This window comes from Hyperolius riggenbachi, chromosome 3 (assembly GCF_040937935.1).
Source record: "Hyperolius riggenbachi isolate aHypRig1 chromosome 3, aHypRig1.pri, whole genome shotgun sequence".
NCBI classification, from domain to species: Eukaryota; Metazoa; Chordata; class Amphibia; order Anura; family Hyperoliidae; genus Hyperolius; species Hyperolius riggenbachi.
Window position 1 is genome coordinate 4,506,999 of NC_090648.1, and position 20,928 is coordinate 4,527,926.

The following is a 20,928-nucleotide window of genomic DNA, read 5'->3' on the forward strand; positions in this document are numbered from 1 at the left end:
GATATCTGTAGAGCATACGTATATATCTGTACACTAGAGGCTGGACATCTGTGGAGCATACGTATATATACATCTGTACTAGAGGCTGGACATCTGTGGAGCATACGTATATATCTGTACTAGAGGCTGGACATCTGTGGAGCATACGTATATATCTGTACACTAGAGGCTGGATATCTGTAGAGCATACGTATATATATCTGTACACTAGAGGCTGGACATCTGTAGAGCATACGTGTATATATATCTGTACACTAGAGGCTGGACATCTGTAGAGCATACGTATATATCTGTACACTAGAGGCTGGACACCTGTAGAGCATACATATATATCTGTACACTAGAGGCTGGACACCTGTAGAGCATACGTATATATCTGTACACTAGAGGCTGGACATCTGTAGAGCATACATATATATCTGTACACTAGAGGCTGGACATCTGTAGAGCATACGTATATATCTGTACACTAGAGGCTGGACACCTGTAGAGCATACATATATATCTGTACACTAGAGGCTGGACACCTGTAGAGCATACGTATATATCTGTACACTAGAGGCTGGACACCTGTAGAGCTTACGTATATATCTGTACACTAGAGGCTGGACATCTGTAGAGCATACATATATATCTGTACTAGAGGCTGGACATCTGTAGAGCATACGTATATATCTGTACACTAGAGGCTGGACAGCTGTAGAGCATACATATATATATCTGTACACTAGAGGCTGGACATCTGTAGAGCGTACATATATATCTGTACTAGAGGCTGGACATCTGTAGAGCATACGTATATATCTGTACTAGAGGCTGGACATCTGTAGAGCATACATATATATCTGTACACTAGAGGCTGGACATCTGTAGAGTATACGTACTGTATATATCTGTACACTAGAGGCTGGACAGCTGTAGAGCATACGTATATATCTGTACACTAGAGGCTGGACATCTGTAGAGCATATGTATACATCTGTACTAGAGGCTGGGCATCTGTAGAGCATACGTATATATCTGTACACTAGAGGCTGGACATCTGTAGAGCATACGTATATATCTGTACTAGAGGCTGGACATCTGTAGAGCATACGTATATATCTGTACTAGAGGCTGGACATCTGTAGAGCATACGTATATATCTGTACACTAGAGGCTGGACATCTGTAGAGCATACGTATATATCTGTACACTAGAGGCTGGACACCTGTAGAGCATACATATATATCTGTACACTAGAGGCTGGACATCTGTAGAGCATACATATATATCTGTACACTAGAGGCTGGACATCTGTAGAGCATACATATATATCTGTACACTAGAGGCTGGACATCTGTAGAGCATACATATATATCTGTACACTAGAGGCTGGACATCTGTAGAGCATACGTATATAGAGGCTGGACACCTGTAGAGCATACATATATATCTGTACTAGAGGCTGGACACCTGTAGAGCATACGTATATAGAGGCTGGACATCTGTAGAGCATACGTATATATATGTACACTAGAGGCTGGACACCTGTAGAGCATACGTATATAGAGGCTGGACATCTGTAGAGCATACGTATATATATGTACACTAGAGGCTGGACACCTGTAGAGCATACGTATATATCTGTACACTAGAGGCTGGACATCTGTAGAGCATACGTATATATCTGTACACTAGAGGCTGGACATCTGTAGAGCATATGTATATATCTGCACTAGAGGCTGGACATCTGTAGAGCATATGTATATATCTGTACTAGAGGCTGGACATCTGTAGAGCATACGTATATATCTGTACACTAGAGGCTGGACACCTGTAGAGCATACATATATATCTATACTAGAGGCTGGACACCTGTAGAGCATACCTATATATCTGTAAACTAGAGGCTGAACACCTGTAGAGCGTACGTATATATCTGTACACTAGAGGCTGGACATCTGTAGAGCATACGTATATATCTGTACACTAGAGGCTGGACATCTGTAGAGCATACGTATATATCTGTACACTAGAGGCTGGATATCTGTGGAGCATACGTATATATCTGTACTAGAGGCTGGACATCTGTAGAGCATACGTATATATCTGTACACTAGAGGCTGGACATCTGTAGAGCATACGTATATATCTGTACACTAGAGGCTGGACATCTGTAGAGCATACGTATATATCTGTACTAGAGGCTGGACACCTGTTGTACATACGTATATATCTGTACTAGAGGCTAGACACCTGTAGAGCATACGTATATATCTGTACTAGAGGCTGGACACCTGTTGTACATACGTATATATCTGTACTAGAGGCTGGACACCTGTAGAGCATACGTATATATCTGTACACTAGAGGCTGGACACCTGTAGAGCATACGTATACATCTGTACACTAGAGGCTGGACATCTGTAGAGCATACGTATATATCTGTACACTAGAGGTTGGACATCTATAGAGCATACGTTTATATCTGTACACTAGAGGCTGGACATCTGTAGAGCATACGTATATATCTGTACACTAGAGGCTGGACACCTGTAGAGCATACGTACTGTATATATCTGTACACTAGAGGCTGGACATCTGTAGAGCATACATATATATCTGTACACTAGAGGCTGGACATCTGTAGAGCATACGTATATATCTGTACACTAGAGGCTGGACATCTGTAGAGCATACGTATATATCTGTACACTAGAGGCTGGACACCTGTAGAGCATACGTATATATCTGTACACTAGAGGCTGGACACCTGTAGAGCATATGTATATATCTGTACACTAGAGGCTGGACATCTGTAGAGCATATGTATATATCTGTACTAGAGGCTGGACATCTGTAGAGCATATGTATATATCTGTACTAGAGGCTGGACACCTGTAGAGCATACGTATATATCTGTACACTAGAGGCTGGACACCTGTAGAGCATACGTATATATATCTGTACACTAGAGGCTGGACATCTGTAGAGCATACGTATATATCTGTACACTAGAGGCTGGACACCTGTAGAGCATACGTTTCTCCTCCATGTATGTTGTCATGTGTGGTATTGCTCTCCCTCCTCAGGTGATGGACACAGAGTTAGAAGATTTCCAGTACCTCCAGAAAACGTCTGAAGACAAAGAGGGTAAGTGTGTGGAGAAGAAATCACTGACTCTTCTCAATGTAGGAAGAGGTGACATCAGGGGGCAGGAAGGTTTTATGGTTTGATGATCTAGCTACATCAATGCCATATTATCTTGTGAATATTTTGATGATCTGATTGGGGTAGATAACGATACATGCAGTGGATTAAACTTGGCCAGGGCAGCTAATGAGGGTCACCTCAGATAAGAGTCTAGTGTGTGTACTGGACCCCCCTGACGTAGTCCAAAGATCCAGCATAAAATCCTCAGCGACTTACAACTGACCCCTGAGTGCATTGTTTTGTACTCACCCTGCCCACCAGAACAACATGCACTGCGTGACTTCCCTCCTTCTGGGAACAGACGCATCGCTAGGTTCTAGGCTATTGATGCATCTGTACAGCACAAAACCCTGAACTACTGATTCCTAATCCCAGTGGAAACAGTCCTCATATGTGTGTGCGAGGTGTACGCCTGTGAAAGAACTTGGATAAGTGTGCAGGACCCAAAGATAGCAAATGAGGTAGCGACCTGAAACCTTGCTGAAGTCTTCTAGGTGACATCCTAGTGAGTGCAAGCAAAGACTTCATTCCCTACAAACTGATATTCCAGCTGTGCAAATTCTGCTTTTTATCCTTTAAACAAAGAGAGCACAGTCGTGCATAAATCAGTTTCTTTCCTCAGCGGCAAATTGTGCTTTTTACACCCTCAGATAAATGGGCTGTGCTGACAAAGGGGCAACAGACCAGCGAATAGACCCCACTGCCTGCAAAACACGTACTCGCTAACCAGACAAGGACCCTTATTACAGGAAGTGAGGGTATGCTCCACATTCAGGGCACAGACAGTAATAAAAATCTAAAATAGATCATGACTCCTCCCCCTCCAATGAAGAGAGATAGATGGACAGTTGGACACATCCAGCAGCTGAGAAAGGACATTGACTGGTCTATTGTTGTCTTCTTTCTCCACCCAGATCTGAAGATGAAGTCATGGGTACCCCAGCCCTCCTCCCGCCTCCTGTGGGCGCTGTGCGTGGTCTGTGGTGGCCTCTTCATTGTCCTCATCATCCTCATCATAGCCTTCCGAGGTAAGCAGGATATCGGGGGATAGTAACTGGGGACAATGTGTGGTCTGTGGTGGCCTCTTTATTGTCCTCATCATCCTCATCATAGCCTTCAGAGGTAAGCAGGATATCGGGGGATAGTAACTGGGGACAATGCGTGGTCTGTGGTGGCCTCCATTGTCCTCATCATCCTCATCATAGCCTTCAGAGGTAAGCAGGATATCGGGGGATAGTAACTGGGGACAATGCGTGGTCTGTGGTGGCCTCTCCATTGTCCTCATCATCCTCATCATAGCCTTCAGAGGTAAGTAGGATATCGGGGGATAGTAACTGGGGACAATGCGTGGTCTGTGGTGGCCTCTTCATTGTCCTCATCATCCTCATCATAGCCTTCCGAGGTAAGCAGGATATCGAGGGATAGTAACTGGGGACAATGCGTGGTCTGTGGTGGCCTCTTCATTGTCCTCATCATCCTCATCATAGCCTTCCGAGGTAAGCAGGATATCGGGGGATAGTAACTGGGGACAATGCGTGGTCTGTTGTGGCCTCTCCAATGTCCTCATCATCCTCATCATAGCCTTCCGAGGTAAGCAGGATATCGGCGGATAGTAACTGGGGACAATGCTTGCTCTGTGGTGGCCTCTCCATTGTCATCATCCTCATCATAGCCTTCTGAGGTAAGCAGGATATCGGGGATAGTAACTGGGGACAATGCGTGGTCTGTGGTGGCCTCTTCATTGTCCTCATCATCCTCATCATAGCCTTCCGAGGTAAGCAGGATATCGGGGGATAGTAACTGGGGACAATGCGTGGTCTGTGGTGGCCTCTTCATTGTCCTCACCATCTTCATCATGGCCTTCCGAGGTAAGCAGGATATCGGGGGATAGTAACTGGGGACAATGCGTGGTCTGTGGTGGCCTCTTCATTGTCCTCACCATCCTCATCATGGCCTTCCGAGGTAAGCAGGATATCGGGGGATAGTAACTGGGGACAATGCGTGGTCTGTGGTGGCCTCTTCATTGTCCTCACCATCCTCATCATAGCCTTCCGAGGTAAGCAGGATATCGGGGGATCTTATTGTAACTGGGTCAGGGCCGGATTTCTACTCTTTTCCGCCCAAGGCCACTGTCACCAGCCGCCCCCCTTCAGTATATGTAGCCAAATGACTCCTCCCCCTCTCCCTCTAGTATATGTAGCCAAATAACTCCTCCCCCTCTCCCTCTAGTATATGTAGCCAAATAACTCCTCCCCCTCTCCCTCTAGTATATGTAGCCAAATGACTCCTCCCCCTCTCCCTCTAGTATATGTAGCCAAATGACCCCTCCCCCTTTCCCTCTAGTATAAGTAACCTGATGAACCCCCTCTCCCTCTAGTATATGTAGCCAAATGACTCCTCCCCCTTTCCTTCTAGTATAGGTAGCCAGATGACTCTCTTAATCCCTCCTTTTCCCCACCCCCTTCAGTATAGGTAGCCAGCTCACCATCACACCGCAGCAGCCATCAGTGTCACTCATCTCTCAGCTCGTCTCCAGTGCAGAAGCTTCCTCTTCCCCTCTGTCTCCAATGCTGCCCAAGTCCATAGCCGCCGGCCACAATGCAAATGTGTACAGCAAGCAAGGGGGCTGCTGCACAGGGGGTTGGCAGCAGAGTACTACGGTCAGGTGCTCGCCTGATCTCCCTGCATTGCAGGATTTGCAAGATTGCAAATGCTGCATAAGTTCAGCCTGCTGCTTTGGTGGCCTTGGTTCTGTGGTGCCCTAGGCCATGGCCTAGGTGGCCTTGGCCTAAATCCGGCCCTGAACTGGGGACAATGCGTGGTCTGTGATGGCCTCTTCATTGTCCTCATCATTCTCAATCATAGCCTTTAGAAGCCACTAAGAAGCTACATCTCATACACCGCCTGTGTGGCTGCAGACATCAGGTAAATTACCTGTTTTTACTTCAGAATGCTCTTTAGCCTTAAGAGCAAAGATGATTCGCCGCATCCCTGCGGCCGTAGGAAGTCTTTATCCACCCAAACCCCGGGGCAACATCCTATGACTTTCAAAGTCGCAGATTTTGCTGCCCGGGGGAGGCAGAGCGTTGTGCTGTAGCTCCGCCTCCAGTCCATTCAATCACGGCTGATCACTGCCTCTCCCCACCCCTCTCAGTCTTCTTTCAAAGAGAGGGGCGGGGAGAGGCGTCAATCTGCAGTGATTGTTTGGACTGGAGGCGGAGCTACAGCACAAAGCTCTGCCTCCTTCAGGAAGTACCGGAGGATTCTGCCCGGGGGAAGGGGGGTGATAAAGCCCTTGTACGGCCACAGGGATGCGGCAAATTATCTTTGTTCTTACGGCTAAAGAGCATTCTGAAATAAAAACAGGTCATTTATAAGGCTTCAGACTCTCTTTAAGTTACACACTGTGGACTTCCAACTTAAGAGACACTGAAGTCTCATTTTTTTTTTACCTTATTTTCTTATCCAGTCCTCTTCAGTATTAAATTCTAATTTATTATGGCTTAGAAATAGACCTGCGAAGTTCCATGACTTTGTAGGTCGCAGATCTTGCTGCCCGGGGGAGGCGGAGCTTTGCATAGTAGCTCTGCCTACTCTCTCCTCCTCTTCAGTGAGAGAAGACTGAGAGGGGCGGGGAGAGGTGGAGATTGACTGGAGAGGAGGCAGAGCTACAGCGCAAGGCTCCGCCTCTACCAGGAAATAAAATCTGCCAGCCCTGGAACTTTGCAGGGGTATCTCTGGGCCATAAATCACTCGTTCTGCAGCTGGAATGCGGCAAATCAACTTAGAATGTAATGCTGAAGAGGACTTTATAAGAAAATAAGGTAAAAAAAAATAGACTTCAGTGTCTCTTTAAAGATTGGACCCTCCGTGACACCGTACCACAGCCTCAGTTAGTACTTGGCCTCGGCTTTCTGCTCTCGGCCTGGCCTCCTGGACCCTGTACCATGTCCTGTTGTTTCTTCCTGTATTTACCACCTTCTTTTGTATCTTGATTCTGTAATGCATTGTCCTGCGGGTTCCTGATCTGCAGGTCGCCCTCACACCCTTGCTTCATGTCAGTATAATATAGCCCTGCTCAATCCACATGTTCAATGCTGCTGACAACACCCCCTTTGTAACCCACAGCATGTATGGAAAAGGCTGTCACTTCTCAGATTATAAGTGTTTATTGATGGAGACACAAAGCTGGCATTTCGTGATACACAGGTCCCTTCCTCAGGGTTAAAGTCTCAATTATATTTACAAGCAAATAAAAACAAAACAAGGACTAAATAAATGAGGTGCAAGTGACGGCAGTGGATGCAGCGGGTGCAAGGGACAGCAGTGGGTGCAAGGGACGGCAGTAGGTGCAGCAGGTGCAAGGTACGGCAGTGGGTGCAGCGGGTGCAAGGGACGGCAGTGGGTGCAGCGGGTGCAAGGTACGGCAGTGGGTGCAGCGGGTGTAAGGGACGGCAGTGGGTGCAGCGAGTGCAGGGGACAGCAGTGGGTGCAGCAGGTGCAAGGGATGGCAGTGGGTGCAGCAGGTGCCATGGACGGCAGTAGGTGCAGCGGGTGAAAGTGAGGGCAGTGGGGACAGCGGATGCAAGGGAGGGCAGTGGGTGCAGTGGATGCAAGGGAGGGCAGTGGGTGCAGCAGGTGCAAGGGATGGCAGTGGGTGCAGCGGGTGCAGGGGACAGCAGTGGGTGCAAGGGACAGCAGTGGGTGCAGCGGGAGCAAGGGATGGCAGTGGGTGCAAGGGATGGCAGTGGGGACAGCAGGTGCCATGGGCGGCAGTAGGTGCAGCGGGAGCAAGGGATGGCAGTGGGTGCAGCGGGTGCAAGGGATGGCAGTGGGTGCAGCGGGTGCAGGGGACAGCAGTGGGTGCAGGGGACAGCAGTGGGTGCAGCGGGTGCAAGGGACAGCAGTGGGTGCAGCGGGTGCAGGGGACAGCAGTGGGTGCAGCGGGTGAAAGTGAGGGCAGTGGGTGCAGCGGGTGCAAGGGAGGGCCGTGGGTGCAGCGGGTGCAAGGGAGGGCAGTGGGTGCAGCAGGTGCAAGGGATGGCAGTGGGTGCAGCGGGTGCAGGGGACAGCAGTGGGTGCAAGGGACAGCAGTGGGTGCAAGGGACGGCAGTGGGTGCAGCGGGTGCAAGGGATGGCAGTGGGTGCAGCGGGAGCAAGGGATGGCAGTGGGTGCAGCGGGTGCAAGGGATGGCAGTGGGTGCAGCGGGTGCAAGGGATAGCAGAGGGTGCAGCGGGTGCAAGGGACGGCAGAGGGTGCAGCGGGTGCAAAGGACAGCAGTGGGTGCAGCGGGAGCAAGGGATGGCAGTGGGTGCAGTGGGTGCAAGGGACGGCAGTGGGTGTAGCGGGTGCAAGGGACGGCAGTGAGTGCAGCGGGTGCAAGGGATGGCAGTGGGTGCAGCGGGTGCAGGGGACAGCAGTGGGTGCAGCGGGAGCAAGGGATGGCAGTGGGTGCAGCGGGTGAAAGTGAGGGCAGTGGGTGCAGCAGGTGCAAGGGATGGCAGTGGGGACAGCGGTTGCAAGGGACGGCAGAGGGTGCAGCGGTTGCAAGGGACGGCAGAGGGTGCAGCGGGTGCAAGGGATAGCAGAGGGTGCAGTGGGTGCAAGGGACGGCAGTGGGTGCAGCAGATGCAAGGGAGGGCAGTGGGTGCAGCGGGTGAAAGTGAGGGCAGTGGGTGCAGCAGGTGCAAGGGATGGCAGTGGGGACAGCGGTTGCAAGGGACGGCAGAGGGTGCAGCGGTTGCAAGGGACGGCAGAGGGTGCAGCGGGTGGAAGGGATAGCAGAGGGTGCAGCGGGTGCAAGGGACGGCAGTGGGTGCAGTGGGTGCAAGGGACAGCAGTGGGTGCAGCGGGTGCAAGGGACGGCAGTGGGTGCAGCGGGTGCAAGGGACAGCAGTGGGCGCAGCGGGAGCAAGGGATGGCAGTGGGTGCAGCGGGAGCAAGGGATGGCAGTGGTTGCAGCGGGTGAAAGTGACGGCAGTGGGTGCAGCAGGTGCAAGGGATAGCAGAGGGTGCAGCGGTTGCAAGGGACGGCAGTGGGTGCAAGGGACAGCAGTGGGTGCAGCGGGAGCAAGGGATGGCAGTGGGTGCAGCAGGTGCAGGGGACAGCAGTGGGGACAGCGGTTGCAAGGGACGGCAGTGGGTGCAGCGGGTGCAAGGGACAGCAGTGGGTGCAGCGGGAGCAAGGGATATCAGTGGGTGCAGCGGGAGCAAGGGATGGCAGTGGTTGCAGCGGGTGCAAGGGATGGCAGTGGGTGCAAGGGACAGCAGTGGGTGCAGCGGGTGCAAGGGACAGCAGTGGGTGCAGCGGGAGCAAGGGATGGCAGTGGGTGCAGCGGGAGCAAGGGATGGCAGTGGTTGCAGCGGGTGCAAGGGATGGCAGTGGGTGCAAGGGACAGCAGTGGGTGCAGCAGGTGCAAGGGACGGCAGTGGGTGCAGCGGGTGCAAGGGATAGCAGAGGGTGCATCGGTTGCAAGGGACGGCAGTGGGTGCAGCAGGTGCAAGGGACGGCAGTGGGTGCAAGGGACAGCAGTGGGTGCAGCGGGAGCAAGGGATGGCAGTGGGTGCAGCAGGTGCAGGGGACAGCAGTGGGGACAGCGGTTGCAAGGGACGGCAGTGGGTGCAAGGGACAGCAGTGGGTGCAGCGGGAGCAAGGGATGGCAGTGGGTGCAGCAGGTGCAGGGGACAGCAGTAGGTGCAGCGGGTGCAAGGTACGGCAGTGGGTGCAGCGGGTGTAAGGGATGGCAGTGGGTGCAGCGAGTGCAGGGGACAGCAGTGGGTGCAGCAGGTGCAAGGGACAGCAGTGGGTGCAGCGGGAGCAAGGGACAGCAGTGGGTGCAGCGGGAGCAAGGGACAGCAGTGGGTGCAGCGGGAGCAAGGGACAGCAGTGGGTGCAGCAGGTGCAAGGGACGGCAGTGGGTGCAGCGGGTGCAAGGGATAGCAGAGGGTGCAGCGGTTGCAAGGGACGGCAGTGGGTGCAAGGGACAGCAGTGGGTGCAGCGGGAGCAAGGGATGGCAGTGGGTGCAGCAGGTGCAGGGGACAGCAGTGGGGACCGCGGTTGCAAGGGACGGCAGAGGGTGCAGCGGGTGAAAGTGAGGGCAGTGGGTGCAGCGGGTGCAAGGGTGGGAGCGAACCTGGCAGGCATTGCCATGATTTGGGAAGTGTCAGCCCTTCGCATATATATTATGGTTTCTGGTCTTGTGTTCTGTTTCTTAGATATCAGTTTGCTGTGTGTGTGTTTCAGGGCCGGGCCGAGGCATAGGCTGGAGAGGCTCCAGCCTCAGGGCGCTGTGTAGGAGGGCACACAATTCATTCAGCTGTCATTCCTAATTGTGTTTGAAGCACAAAGAAATAAGAAAAGGGGATACATAGCAGTGACTGCAAGCCAGATAACTAGAGATTAAGTTGTTAGGGAGGTTGGGGGCCCTGTGGCGCCTCTTAGTCTAGTAGCAATCAGTGTGTGACGGTTGGGGTGGGAGGGATGGGGAGGGGCCTCTTAGTCTAGTAGCAATCAGTGTGTGACGGCTGGGGTGGGAGGGATGGGGAGGGGCCTCTTAGTCTAGTAGCAATCAGTGTGTGATGGCTGGGGTGGGAGGGATGGGGAGGGGCCTCTTAGTGTAATAGCAATCAGTGTGTGACAGCTGGGGTGGGAGGGATGGGGAGGGGCCTCTTAGTGTAATAGCAATCAGTGTGTGACGGCTGGGGTGGGAGGGATGGGGAGGGGCCTCTTATGCTGCATACACACTTGAGATAAAAGTCTCTGGAAAAGGCAAGATCACAGACCAATTTTACTCCATTCCATGTAGTATGAGAGCCATACTCTACACAGTCTATTCTATGGAGCTGAACTCCCCATCAGACAGATATCTTTGCAAGATGCTGCACACAAAGATGCTGTACACATTCAAAAGATCAGTATCTGCAAAAGATCTCTTCCTGCAATAGATCCATTCCTGCAAAATGCATTCATAGTCTATGAGATCTGCAGATCATCATACACACCTTGTTTAACAGGCAATCATCTGCAGATCATCTGCAGATCAGATCCACCAGGATGGATTTTCAGATCTGCAGATGATTGCCAGATATGCAGATGAAGTCTGTTAAACAAGGTGTGTATGATGATCTGCAGATCTCATAGACTATGAATGCATTTTGCAGGAATGGATCTATTGCAGGAAGAGATCTTTTGCAGATAATGATCTTTTGAATGTGTACGGGCAATCTTTGTGTGCAGCATCTTGCAAAGATTTTATCTGATGGGGAGTGCAGCTCCATAGAATAGACTGTAGAGTATGGGTCTCATACTACATGGAATGGGGTAAAATTGGTCTGTGATCTTGCCTTTTCCAGAGACTTTTATCTCAAGTGTGTATGCAGCATTAGTCTAGTAGCAATCAGTGTGTGATGGCTGGGGTGGGAGGGATGGAGGAGGGGACTCTTAGTGTAATAGCAATCAGTGTGTGACGGCTGGGGTGGGAGGGATGGGAGGGGCCTCTTAGTGTAATAGCAATCAGTGTGTGATGGCTGGGGTGGGAGGGATGGGGGAGGGGCCTCTTAGTGTAATAGCAATCAGTGTGTGACGGCTGGGGTGGCAGGGATGGAGGGGCCTCTTAGTGTAATAGCAATCAGTGTGTGACGGCTGGAGTGGGAGGGATGGGGAGGGGCCTCTTAGTGTAATAGCAATCAGTGTGTGACGGCTGGGGTGGGAGGGATGGGGAGGGGCCTCAGTGTAATAGCAATCAGTGTGTGACGGCTGGGGTGGGAGGGATGGGGAGGGGCCTCTTAGTGTAATAGCAATCAGTGTGTGACAGCTGGGGTGGGAGGGATGGGGAGGGGCCTCAGTGTAATAGCAATCAGTGTGTGACGGCTGGGGTGGGAGGGATGGAGGGGCCTCTTAGTGTAATAGCAATCAGTGTGTGACGGCTGGGGTGGGAGGGATGGGGGAGGGGCCTCTTAGTGTAATAGCAATCAGTGTGTGACGGCTGGAGTGGGAGGGATGGGGAGGGGCCTCTGAGTGTAATAGCAATCAGTGTGTGACGGCTGGGGTGGGAGGGATGGGGAGGGGCCTCTTAGTGTAATAGCAATCAGTGTGTGACAGCTGGGGTGGGAGGGATGGGGAGGGGCCTCAGTGTAATAGCAATCAGTGTGTGACGGCTGGGGTGGGAGGGATGGAGGGGCGCACTTTGGTGTCTCAGCCTTGGGTGCTGGAGGACCTTGTCCCTGCTCTGGTGTGTTTATGTACTCTGTGTTGGTTATTAATAGGTAGATACTTAAGCTACGTACACACATACGACAACGATCGTTCGTTGTGAATGACGAACAATCTTTTAATTGACGAAGGAACGACCTAAGTAAAGTTAGCTTTTAAAGGTGTGTAACGATTTGATCGTTTGTTAACGAACGATCCGGAACAACGATACATACTGTTCCTGGAAGTGACACCATAGCAAGTTCCGAATGGTTCAAAACGTACCTTACACTGTAAAACTAACGTTACGTACATGACATTACAGTACAAGATTTCATACTGTAGGTATGTAGGTAGAGCATTTAGATAATATAGCGTTGACAAAACGTACAAAAATACACTCTGTCCGGTTAAAATGACAATTAAGGTAGAATCATGGAGCAATTAACGTGTCACAGAACACATTCGTAGAACGAATGTTACATCACGAAAAGCAACTTTTGCGCTTGCACATGAAAATGAAAGGTTGTATGGAGATATAACGAAATGCGCATGTCAAGCCTAGTACGAACGACCGTTTTCTAACGATGTACTACTTTTGCAAACGATCGTCATTTAAAAAAATCCTCCAAGGCAGATCTTTCGTTTTTAACGATCTAGCTTGTCCATCGTTTGACTTAATGATCATTGGATGTTTTTTTTAAACGATCGTCGTTTGAAATGATCGGGGAACGATCATTTCAAATGTGTGTACGCACCTTTATCGTTGTTGATTGATGTGTTGATTGATGTACTTGTGGGATTTTCACTGAAAGTCTTGTGCAGACTCTGTTTTCTTTGTCCCTTTTCTTGCATTATTTGAATAGATGGGTTTTCCTTGTTGCTTTATACCTTTGGTATCTGAATAATGGTATGCGCTGCACAAAGTGGCTCCGCTGGCATTGAGGCTCAGAACAACTCCTTCCTGTTGTCCTGCAGTGATTGAAGACCAGTTTGTGCTGTTGGTGGACAAACTCAACCAGCTAGACACAAATACCGATCCACTAAACCTCTGCCAACCTTTAGCTCTTGCTGTTGTCCAACATGGACCAGTTCATGACTGAATATTCTGTACACCTCCAGGCCAGGATTGCTGGGTCACCTCTGTTCTCTGATGTCCTCCAGGCTTGGAGAACTTTCATAGATCAGGACATTATTTTTAGAACTCCTCGGCCAGTAGCTTAAAGAAAACCTGTACTGAAAATAAAAGTCAAAATAAGCATACACAAGTCATACTTACCTTCCATGTAGTCTACTCCTCAGTGTCTTTCTCTTGTCCCGCGTCCTATTTGTTCACAGTGATCAAGGGAATTTTCCATCCTCCATTTTGAAAATAGCCATTACCCCATAACAGCTTTCTGGTCAGCACACAGTTAAACTGTAACATCGCCCACTTGAGCCATAGGGAAACATGGACATTACCTGGTACATCAGTTTTCCTCTCAGCTATAACTGACAGCAACTGATATTTTACTGACAGCAACTGATTTATTTCAGATCTGACAAAATATTGTCAGAACTGGATGGGATTATTGTCAGAAGAAAATGGTGAGCTTCTGAGAGGAACTGATGGCAAGGTAACTATGTAATATTCATTTGAAGTTACCTCATGTGTTTATTTTAAATATTTTTAATCAGTACAGGTTCTCTTTAATGACTAGACCGGCAAGTGATGAATTCCCACCATGCTGAACACCAACAAGCCATAGCTGTGTTTCTTAATCAAGTTATAAATATAAAGTCTTCACAAATCTGTGTTTGTTTTGTGACTTGCATAGTCCCAGGTGAGAGGCCCCCCGACCGAAGTGTGGAGAAGCAGATCCAGAACCTCAGTGACAGCATGACCTCTAGAGTTTCCCAGCTCAGTCAGGACGGTGAGTATCTCCTGCAGGTAACTGCCAGTTACTTCAGTGAAGGTTCTGAGTCCTCCAAATCGTAGTTTATTCTAGTGATGATTGTATTAAAGAAATTACGATTTCCCTAAATTTCACGTACATTTTCGCAATGACGCTTATACGTAATTACGATTTGCAAATTCAATTGATTTCATGCAGTCATTCGTAATTTAGCATAAAATTTCGCGAAATTTCGTGTAATTTTGTGCCGACTTCAGCAGTGATGCCAGTGAATAGCAAATCCCCCATACATGCTATTGACATTAAAATTGCTACATATGTTAAAGAGACTCTGTAACATCAAAAACGTGCCCTGGGGGGTACTCACCTCGGGTGGGGGAAGCCTCCGGATCCTAATGAGGCTTCCCACGCCGTCCTCTGTCCCACGGGGGTCTCGCTGCAGCCCTCCGAACATCCGGCAACAGGCCCGACTGTTCAATTCAATATTTACCTTTTCTGGCTCCAGCGGGGGCGCTGTGGCTGCTTTCGCTCCGAAGGAGGTGGAAATACCCAATCTCAGTCGGGTCCGCTCTACTGCGCAGGCGCCGGACAGTGCTGGTCGTAATGGAGAAAGCTACGCTTACGGATCATTACGCGTAATTTTACGCTATTACGCATTACGAAATTACACTTACGGCATAGACATTCAATTTCGGAACATGTCTGTAATTACGCATAGCACTTACGCAATTACGCGTAAGTATACCGTAATTCAGGTTATTACGTTATAGGCTTACGCGTAAAATCCTACTAGCAATTAATGCGTAAGGTCATGCTGTCAAGCGGAAAAGTTGACGCATGGATCAATGTTAGGTAGCCGCCGACTTTAAGGGTTAATAGCAAAGCCCCCTTAAGTGCTAAGAGCCTCAAATTTGGAGAATATATTAAGGAGATCAGAAGGAATAAGAGGAAAAATTTTTTTTTCAAAAAGACCTTATAGTTTTTGAGAAAATCGATGTTAAAGTTTCAAAGGAAAAATATATACATTTAAAAACCCGCCGACTTTAACGGTTAATAGCAAAGCCTGCTTAAAATTTAGGAACACCAAATTCACAGGGTATATTAAGGGGATCAGTGGGAATAAGAGGAAAAATTTTTTTTTCAAAAAGACCTTATAGTTTTTGAGAAAATCGATTTTTAAGTTTCAAGGGCGAAAATGTCTTTTAAATGCGGAAAATGTCAGTTTTTTTTGCACAGGTAACAATAGTGTTTTATTTTCATAGATTCCCCCAAGTGGGAAGAGTTTTACTTACTTCGTTCTGAGTGTGGGAAATATAAAAAAAAAACGACGTGGGGTCCCCCCTCCCAGACCTCTTTAACCCCTTGTCCCCCATGCAGACTGGGATAGCCAGAATGCGGAGCACCGGCCGCGTGGGGCTCCGCACCCTGACTATACCAGCCCGCATGGTCCATGGATTGGGGGGTCTCGGAAGGGGGAGGGGCAGCCAAGCTTTCCCCTCCCCCTCCGAGCCCTTGTCCAATCCAAGGACAAGGGGCTCTTCTCCACCTCCGATGGGCGGTGGAGGTGGAGGCCGCGATTTCCTGGGGAGGGGTTCATGGTGGCATCTGGGAGTCCCCTTTAAAAAGGGGTCCCCCAGATGCCCACCCCCCTCCCAGGAGAAATGAGTATAGAGGTACTTGTACCCCTTACCCATTTCCTTTAAGAGTTAAAAGTAAATAAACACACAAACACATAGAAAAAGTATTTTAATTGAACAAAAAACATAACCACGAAAAAAGTCCTTTAATATTCTTAATTAACCATTAATACTTACCTGTCCCTTTAAAAGCCAGTTCCCACGCAATATCCTCGGAAATATACTAATCAGTTACAATGTAACAAAGTTATTACAATGTAACAACTTTGTTACTTTGTAACACCAGCGCACCCGACGTCACTCGCCGCTCACCCGCCGGCCGCCGCATACACGCTAAGTCCCCGCCGGCTCCCGCCGTCCACTCCGCCCACACCTGTCACCCATATACATGCTGGCACCCATGGGTGCCAGCATGTATATAGGTGACATGTGGGAGAGGCGGGGAGGGCAGCGGAGCCGGCGGGGACTTAGCGTCCCTTCACCCGACAGAGCTCTGAGCTATAGCTCAGAGCTCTCGAAAGCATCTTTGTATTTGGGCTCCAAGGAGCCCCATTGGTCCTTAGCAGACCAATGGGGTTCCTTCAAATCAGAAGGAACCCCATTGGTCTGCTAAGGACCAATGGGGCTCCTTGGAGCCCAAATACAAAGATGCTTTCGAGAGCTCTGAGCTAATATAGCTCAGAGCTCTGTCGGGTGAAGGACGCTAAGTTCCCGCCGGCTCCGCTGCCCTCCCCGCCTCTCCCACATGTCACCTATATACATGCTGGCACCCATGGGTGCCAGCATGTATATGGGTGACAGGTGTGGGCGGAGTGGACGGCGGGAGCTTAGCGTTAGTGTATGCGGCGGCCGGCGGGTGAGCGGCGAGTGACGTCGGGTGCGCTGGTGTTACAAAGTAACAAAGTTGTTACATTGTAATAACTTTGTTACATTGTAACTGATTAGTATATTTCCGAGTATATTGCGTGGGAACTGGCTTTTAAAGGGACAGGTAAGTATTAATGGTTAATTAAGAATATTAAAGGACTTTTTTCGTGGTTATGTTTTTTGTTCAATTAAAATACTTTTTCTATGTGTTTGTGTGTTTATTTACTTTTAACTCTTAAAGGAAATGGGTAAGGGGTACAAGTACCTCTATACTCATTTCTCCTGGGAGGGGGGTGGGCATCTGGGGGACCCCTTTTTAAAGGGGACTCCCAGATGCCACCATGAACCCCTCCCCAGGAAATCGCGGCCTCCACCTCCACCGCCCATCGGAGGTGGAGAAGAGCCCCTTGTCCTTGGATTGGACAAGGGCTCGGAGGGGGAGGGGAAAGCTTGGCTGCCCCTCCCCTTCCGAGACCCCCCAATCCATGGACCATGCGGGCTGGTATAGTCAGGGTGCGGAGCCCCACGCGGCCGGTGCTCCACATTCTGGCTATCCCAGTCTGCATGGGGGACAAGGGGTTAAAGAGGTCTGGGAGGGGGGACCCCACGTCGTTTTTTTTTATATTTCCCACACTCAGAACGAAGTAAGTAAAACTCTTCCCACTTGGGGGAATCTATGAAAATAATACACTATTGTTACCTGTGCAAAAAAAACTGACATTTTCCGCATTTAAAAGACATTTTCGCCCTTGAAACTTAAAAATCGATTTTCTCAAAAACTATAAGGTCTTTTTGAAAAAAAAATTTTTCCTCTTATTCCCACTGATCCCCTTAATATACCCTGTGAGGGCTGGTGCACACCGAGCGGCTTTTTGGGCGTTTTCAGATCCGCTTGCGGCTGCGGATCTGCTTGGTCAATGTATCTCAATGGGGTGGTGCACACCAGAGCGGCAGGCGTTTTGCAGAAACGAAAAATGCCTGGGTGAGGCATTTTTTGGATTTCGGATGCGTTTCTGCCTCAATGTTAAGTATAGGAAAAACGCAAACCGCTCTGAAAAACGCCTGTTCAGAGCGGTTTTGCAGGCGGTTTTGTTACAGAAGCTGTTCAGTAACAGCTTTACTGTAACAATATATGAAATCTACTATACTGAAAACCGCAGCAGCAATCCGCAAAACGCTAGCAAAACGCCTCATAAAAATAAAAAAAAGCGTTTAAAAATCTGCTAGCATTTTGCGGATCTGCTTGCGGTTTTTGGTGTGCACCAGCCCTGAATTTGGTGTTCCTAAATTTTAAGCAGGCTTTGCTATTAACCGTTAAAGTCGGCGGGTTTTTAAATGTATATATTTTTCCTTTGAAACTTTAACATCGATTTTCTCAAAAACTATAAGGTCTTTTTGAAAAAAATTTTTTCCTCTTATTCCTTCTGATCTCCTTAATATATTCTCCAAATTTGAGGCTCTTAGCACTTAAGGGGGCTTTGCTATTAACCCTTAAAGTCGGCGGCTTTTTTATATTATACGGGAGCGTAATATTACGCGATTACGGCAGACTGTGTAATTTCAATGGGAGTTTACTGTCTTACGCGTAATTTGTTACGCGTAAAACGTAACCCCACGGTCTACGCGTAATTAATTACGCGTAATACCGTAACCTTACACGTAACGCTTACGGTGCATTTGTAGTGAATTACGATGCGTAATTACGCTAATGCGTAATTTCGGCCCAGCACTGGCGCCGGAGACTTGCGCCTGCGCAGTAGAGCGGACCCGACGGCGATCGGGTATTTCCGCCTACTTCGGAGCCGACAGCCGTCAGAGCGCCTGCGCAGGAGCCAGGAAGGTAAATATTACGTCACGGCTGTACGGAGGGCTACAGCAAGACCCCCGAGGGACGGCAGACGGCGTGGAAAGCCTCATTAGGATCCTGAGGCTTCCCCCATCCGAGGTGAGTACCCCCCAGGGGACGTTTTGTCGTTACAGATTCTCTTTAAGGAGAATCGTGGGTACAAGTCAAAAAATGTTGCAAAAAGACCTTGTAGTTTTTGAGAAACTCGATTTTAAAAATGTAAAGAAAAAAATGGTTTTTAAACTTAGAAAAATGACAGTTTAAAAAAAAAACATTTTTCTTTGCATTTTTAAAATCGAGTTTCTCAAAAACTACAAGGACTTTTTGAAAAATTATTTTTGTAACTTATACCCATATATGGGGGCTTTAAAGTCAGCACAAAATTATGCAAAATTTCACGAAAATTACATGAGAAATTACGCAACGTTTTTAACCACTTTGTCCTCCTTGACGTATAAAAACGTCAAGGAGGACAGGCGCGCTCCCGCGCGCTCCCGCGGCCGATCGCGCGCGTGCACGCGCACTCCCGGCCGCGAAGTCGGTAGCCACGGAATCAATGTATCGGGCTGGGGAGCCTGATCATTGATTCCTCTCCCCCGCTGAAAAAGCGACAGCTTCTCTCGGAAGCTTCGCTCTTTCTGAAGCTGTGTCCCTCTAAGCGTACATTGTACGCTTAGAGTGACGTCATGTAAAAAAAATCGAGATTGCCATCTTGTGGCCAAAATGTAAAACTACATGTAAATGCCCAAAAACATTACAATACACCAATATTTCCCCAAATAAAACACTTTTATATCCCACCCTCCCAAAAATGCCCACATAAAATGTTTAATAAAAAAAAACAAAAAAAACATTACTATAAAAAAAAACAAAAACACATAAATATTTACCTAAGGGTCTAAACTTTTTAAATATCTATGTAAAGGTGAAATATTTCTCTCTATTTTTTTTTATAAGCTTGTAAATAGTGATGTATGCAAAACGGAAAAAATGCTCTTTTATTTCCAAATAAAATATTGTCGCGATACATTGTGATAGGGACATAATTTAAATGGTGAAATAACCGTGACAAATGGGTTAATACAATACGTGGGTTTTAATTATGGAGGCATGTATTATTTTAAAACTATAATGGCCGAAAACTGACAAATAATGATTTTTTTCATTTTTTTTCTTATTCTTCCTGTTAAAATGCATTTACAGTAAAGTGGCTCTTAGCAAAATGTACCCCCCAAAGAAAGCCTAATTGGTGGCGGAAAAAACAAGCTATAGATCAGTTCATTGTGATAAGTAGTGATAAAGTTATAGGCTAATGAATGGGAGGTGAACATTGCTCGGATGCATAAGCTGAAAACGACTGAGATGTTAAGTGGTTAAATACTATTATCGCATTCAAATTAATTATGATTTTCTCTGAAATTTCACATTACCGTTACGATGCGTAATTGCGAATTTTGATGCGAAATTTAGCATATGCAAAGTTTCGGCCCACCACTGGTTTATTCAAAGAAGAATGGGTCCATCCAGATGTTTTATTTTTTGTTTATTTTTGCTTTCTGTGACTTACTTGGTGATGTGAGGTAAGAGGTTGCGTTAGGAACACTTTTCACAAATACCCCACATTTATGACTGGCTGTGGAGGTATTTCACATTCACTTTGTGGTGGAGATTCAAGGCAGTTTGACTCTTTAATTAGTGACTGGAGGGCGTCTCTACTCCTCCAGCAGGGGGCTGGAACTGCTCTGATGCAGACCTGTAGTGAATGACAATATATAGATGTGACTATATCTGCCCATAACACCAATCCTTCACTCACACCACTGGCTCCAAAAAAACGGAGAATCCTCCTCAAGTTTGGCCTATTAACATTCAAATCTCTACACAATTTGGGCCCTGGATACCTGAAGGATTTGCTGCAAGTGTATCACCTCCCCAATCTTAGATCAAAAGGATCTATAACTTAGTCACCCACAGAGTCCAACTCAAAACATTTGGAGACAGAGCTCTCTGCCATGCTGTCTCTAGGCTTTGGAGCTCCCTGCCACACCCAATCAAGGCAGCTCCAACCCCGAAAGCATTTTAAGTCCAAACTGAAAAGCCACCTGTTTAGTCTGGCATGTATGAACACCTGACTATCTCCTCTGTAACACACTCCAGCCTGCAGCCCTGTATTGATCTAAGACATATCTATGTGCTTTGAGTCTAATGGGAGAAAGGTTCTTGTATTGTATACATGGATGTATTGACATATCGTTTTAGAAGGCCAGATCTTTTGTACATTGTTTTTGAATTCAGG

The 20,928-nt window shown here is 48.2% G+C and overlaps 2 protein-coding genes and 1 long non-coding RNA gene across 3 annotated transcripts in view; 2 read left to right on the plus strand and 1 right to left on the minus strand.

The window, feature by feature from the left end:
- LOC137560822 (uncharacterized) overlaps positions 1 to 4,217 on the plus strand; it is a 64,677-nt gene extending 60,460 nt beyond the window's left edge. The window contains exons 3-4 of the long non-coding RNA XR_011029833.1: positions 3,075 to 3,135; positions 4,110 to 4,217. This is a non-coding gene — a long non-coding RNA (uncharacterized lncRNA). The remainder of the gene's footprint in view (positions 1 to 3,074; positions 3,136 to 4,109) is intronic.
- Positions 1 to 20,928, minus strand: part of LOC137560825 (asialoglycoprotein receptor 1-like) — a 216,960-nt gene that overhangs the window by 168,736 nt on the left and 27,296 nt on the right. The window lies entirely within an intron of this gene.
- Positions 4,909 to 20,928, plus strand: part of LOC137560823 (asialoglycoprotein receptor 1-like) — a 35,513-nt gene continuing 19,493 nt past the window's right edge. Inside the window, exons 1-2 of the mRNA XM_068271957.1 lie at positions 4,909 to 4,969; positions 14,205 to 14,300. Coding sequence (XP_068128058.1) covers positions 14,267 to 14,300 — 34 coding nt within the window. The 5' untranslated portion in view covers positions 4,909 to 4,969; positions 14,205 to 14,266. The remainder of the gene's footprint in view (positions 4,970 to 14,204; positions 14,301 to 20,928) is intronic.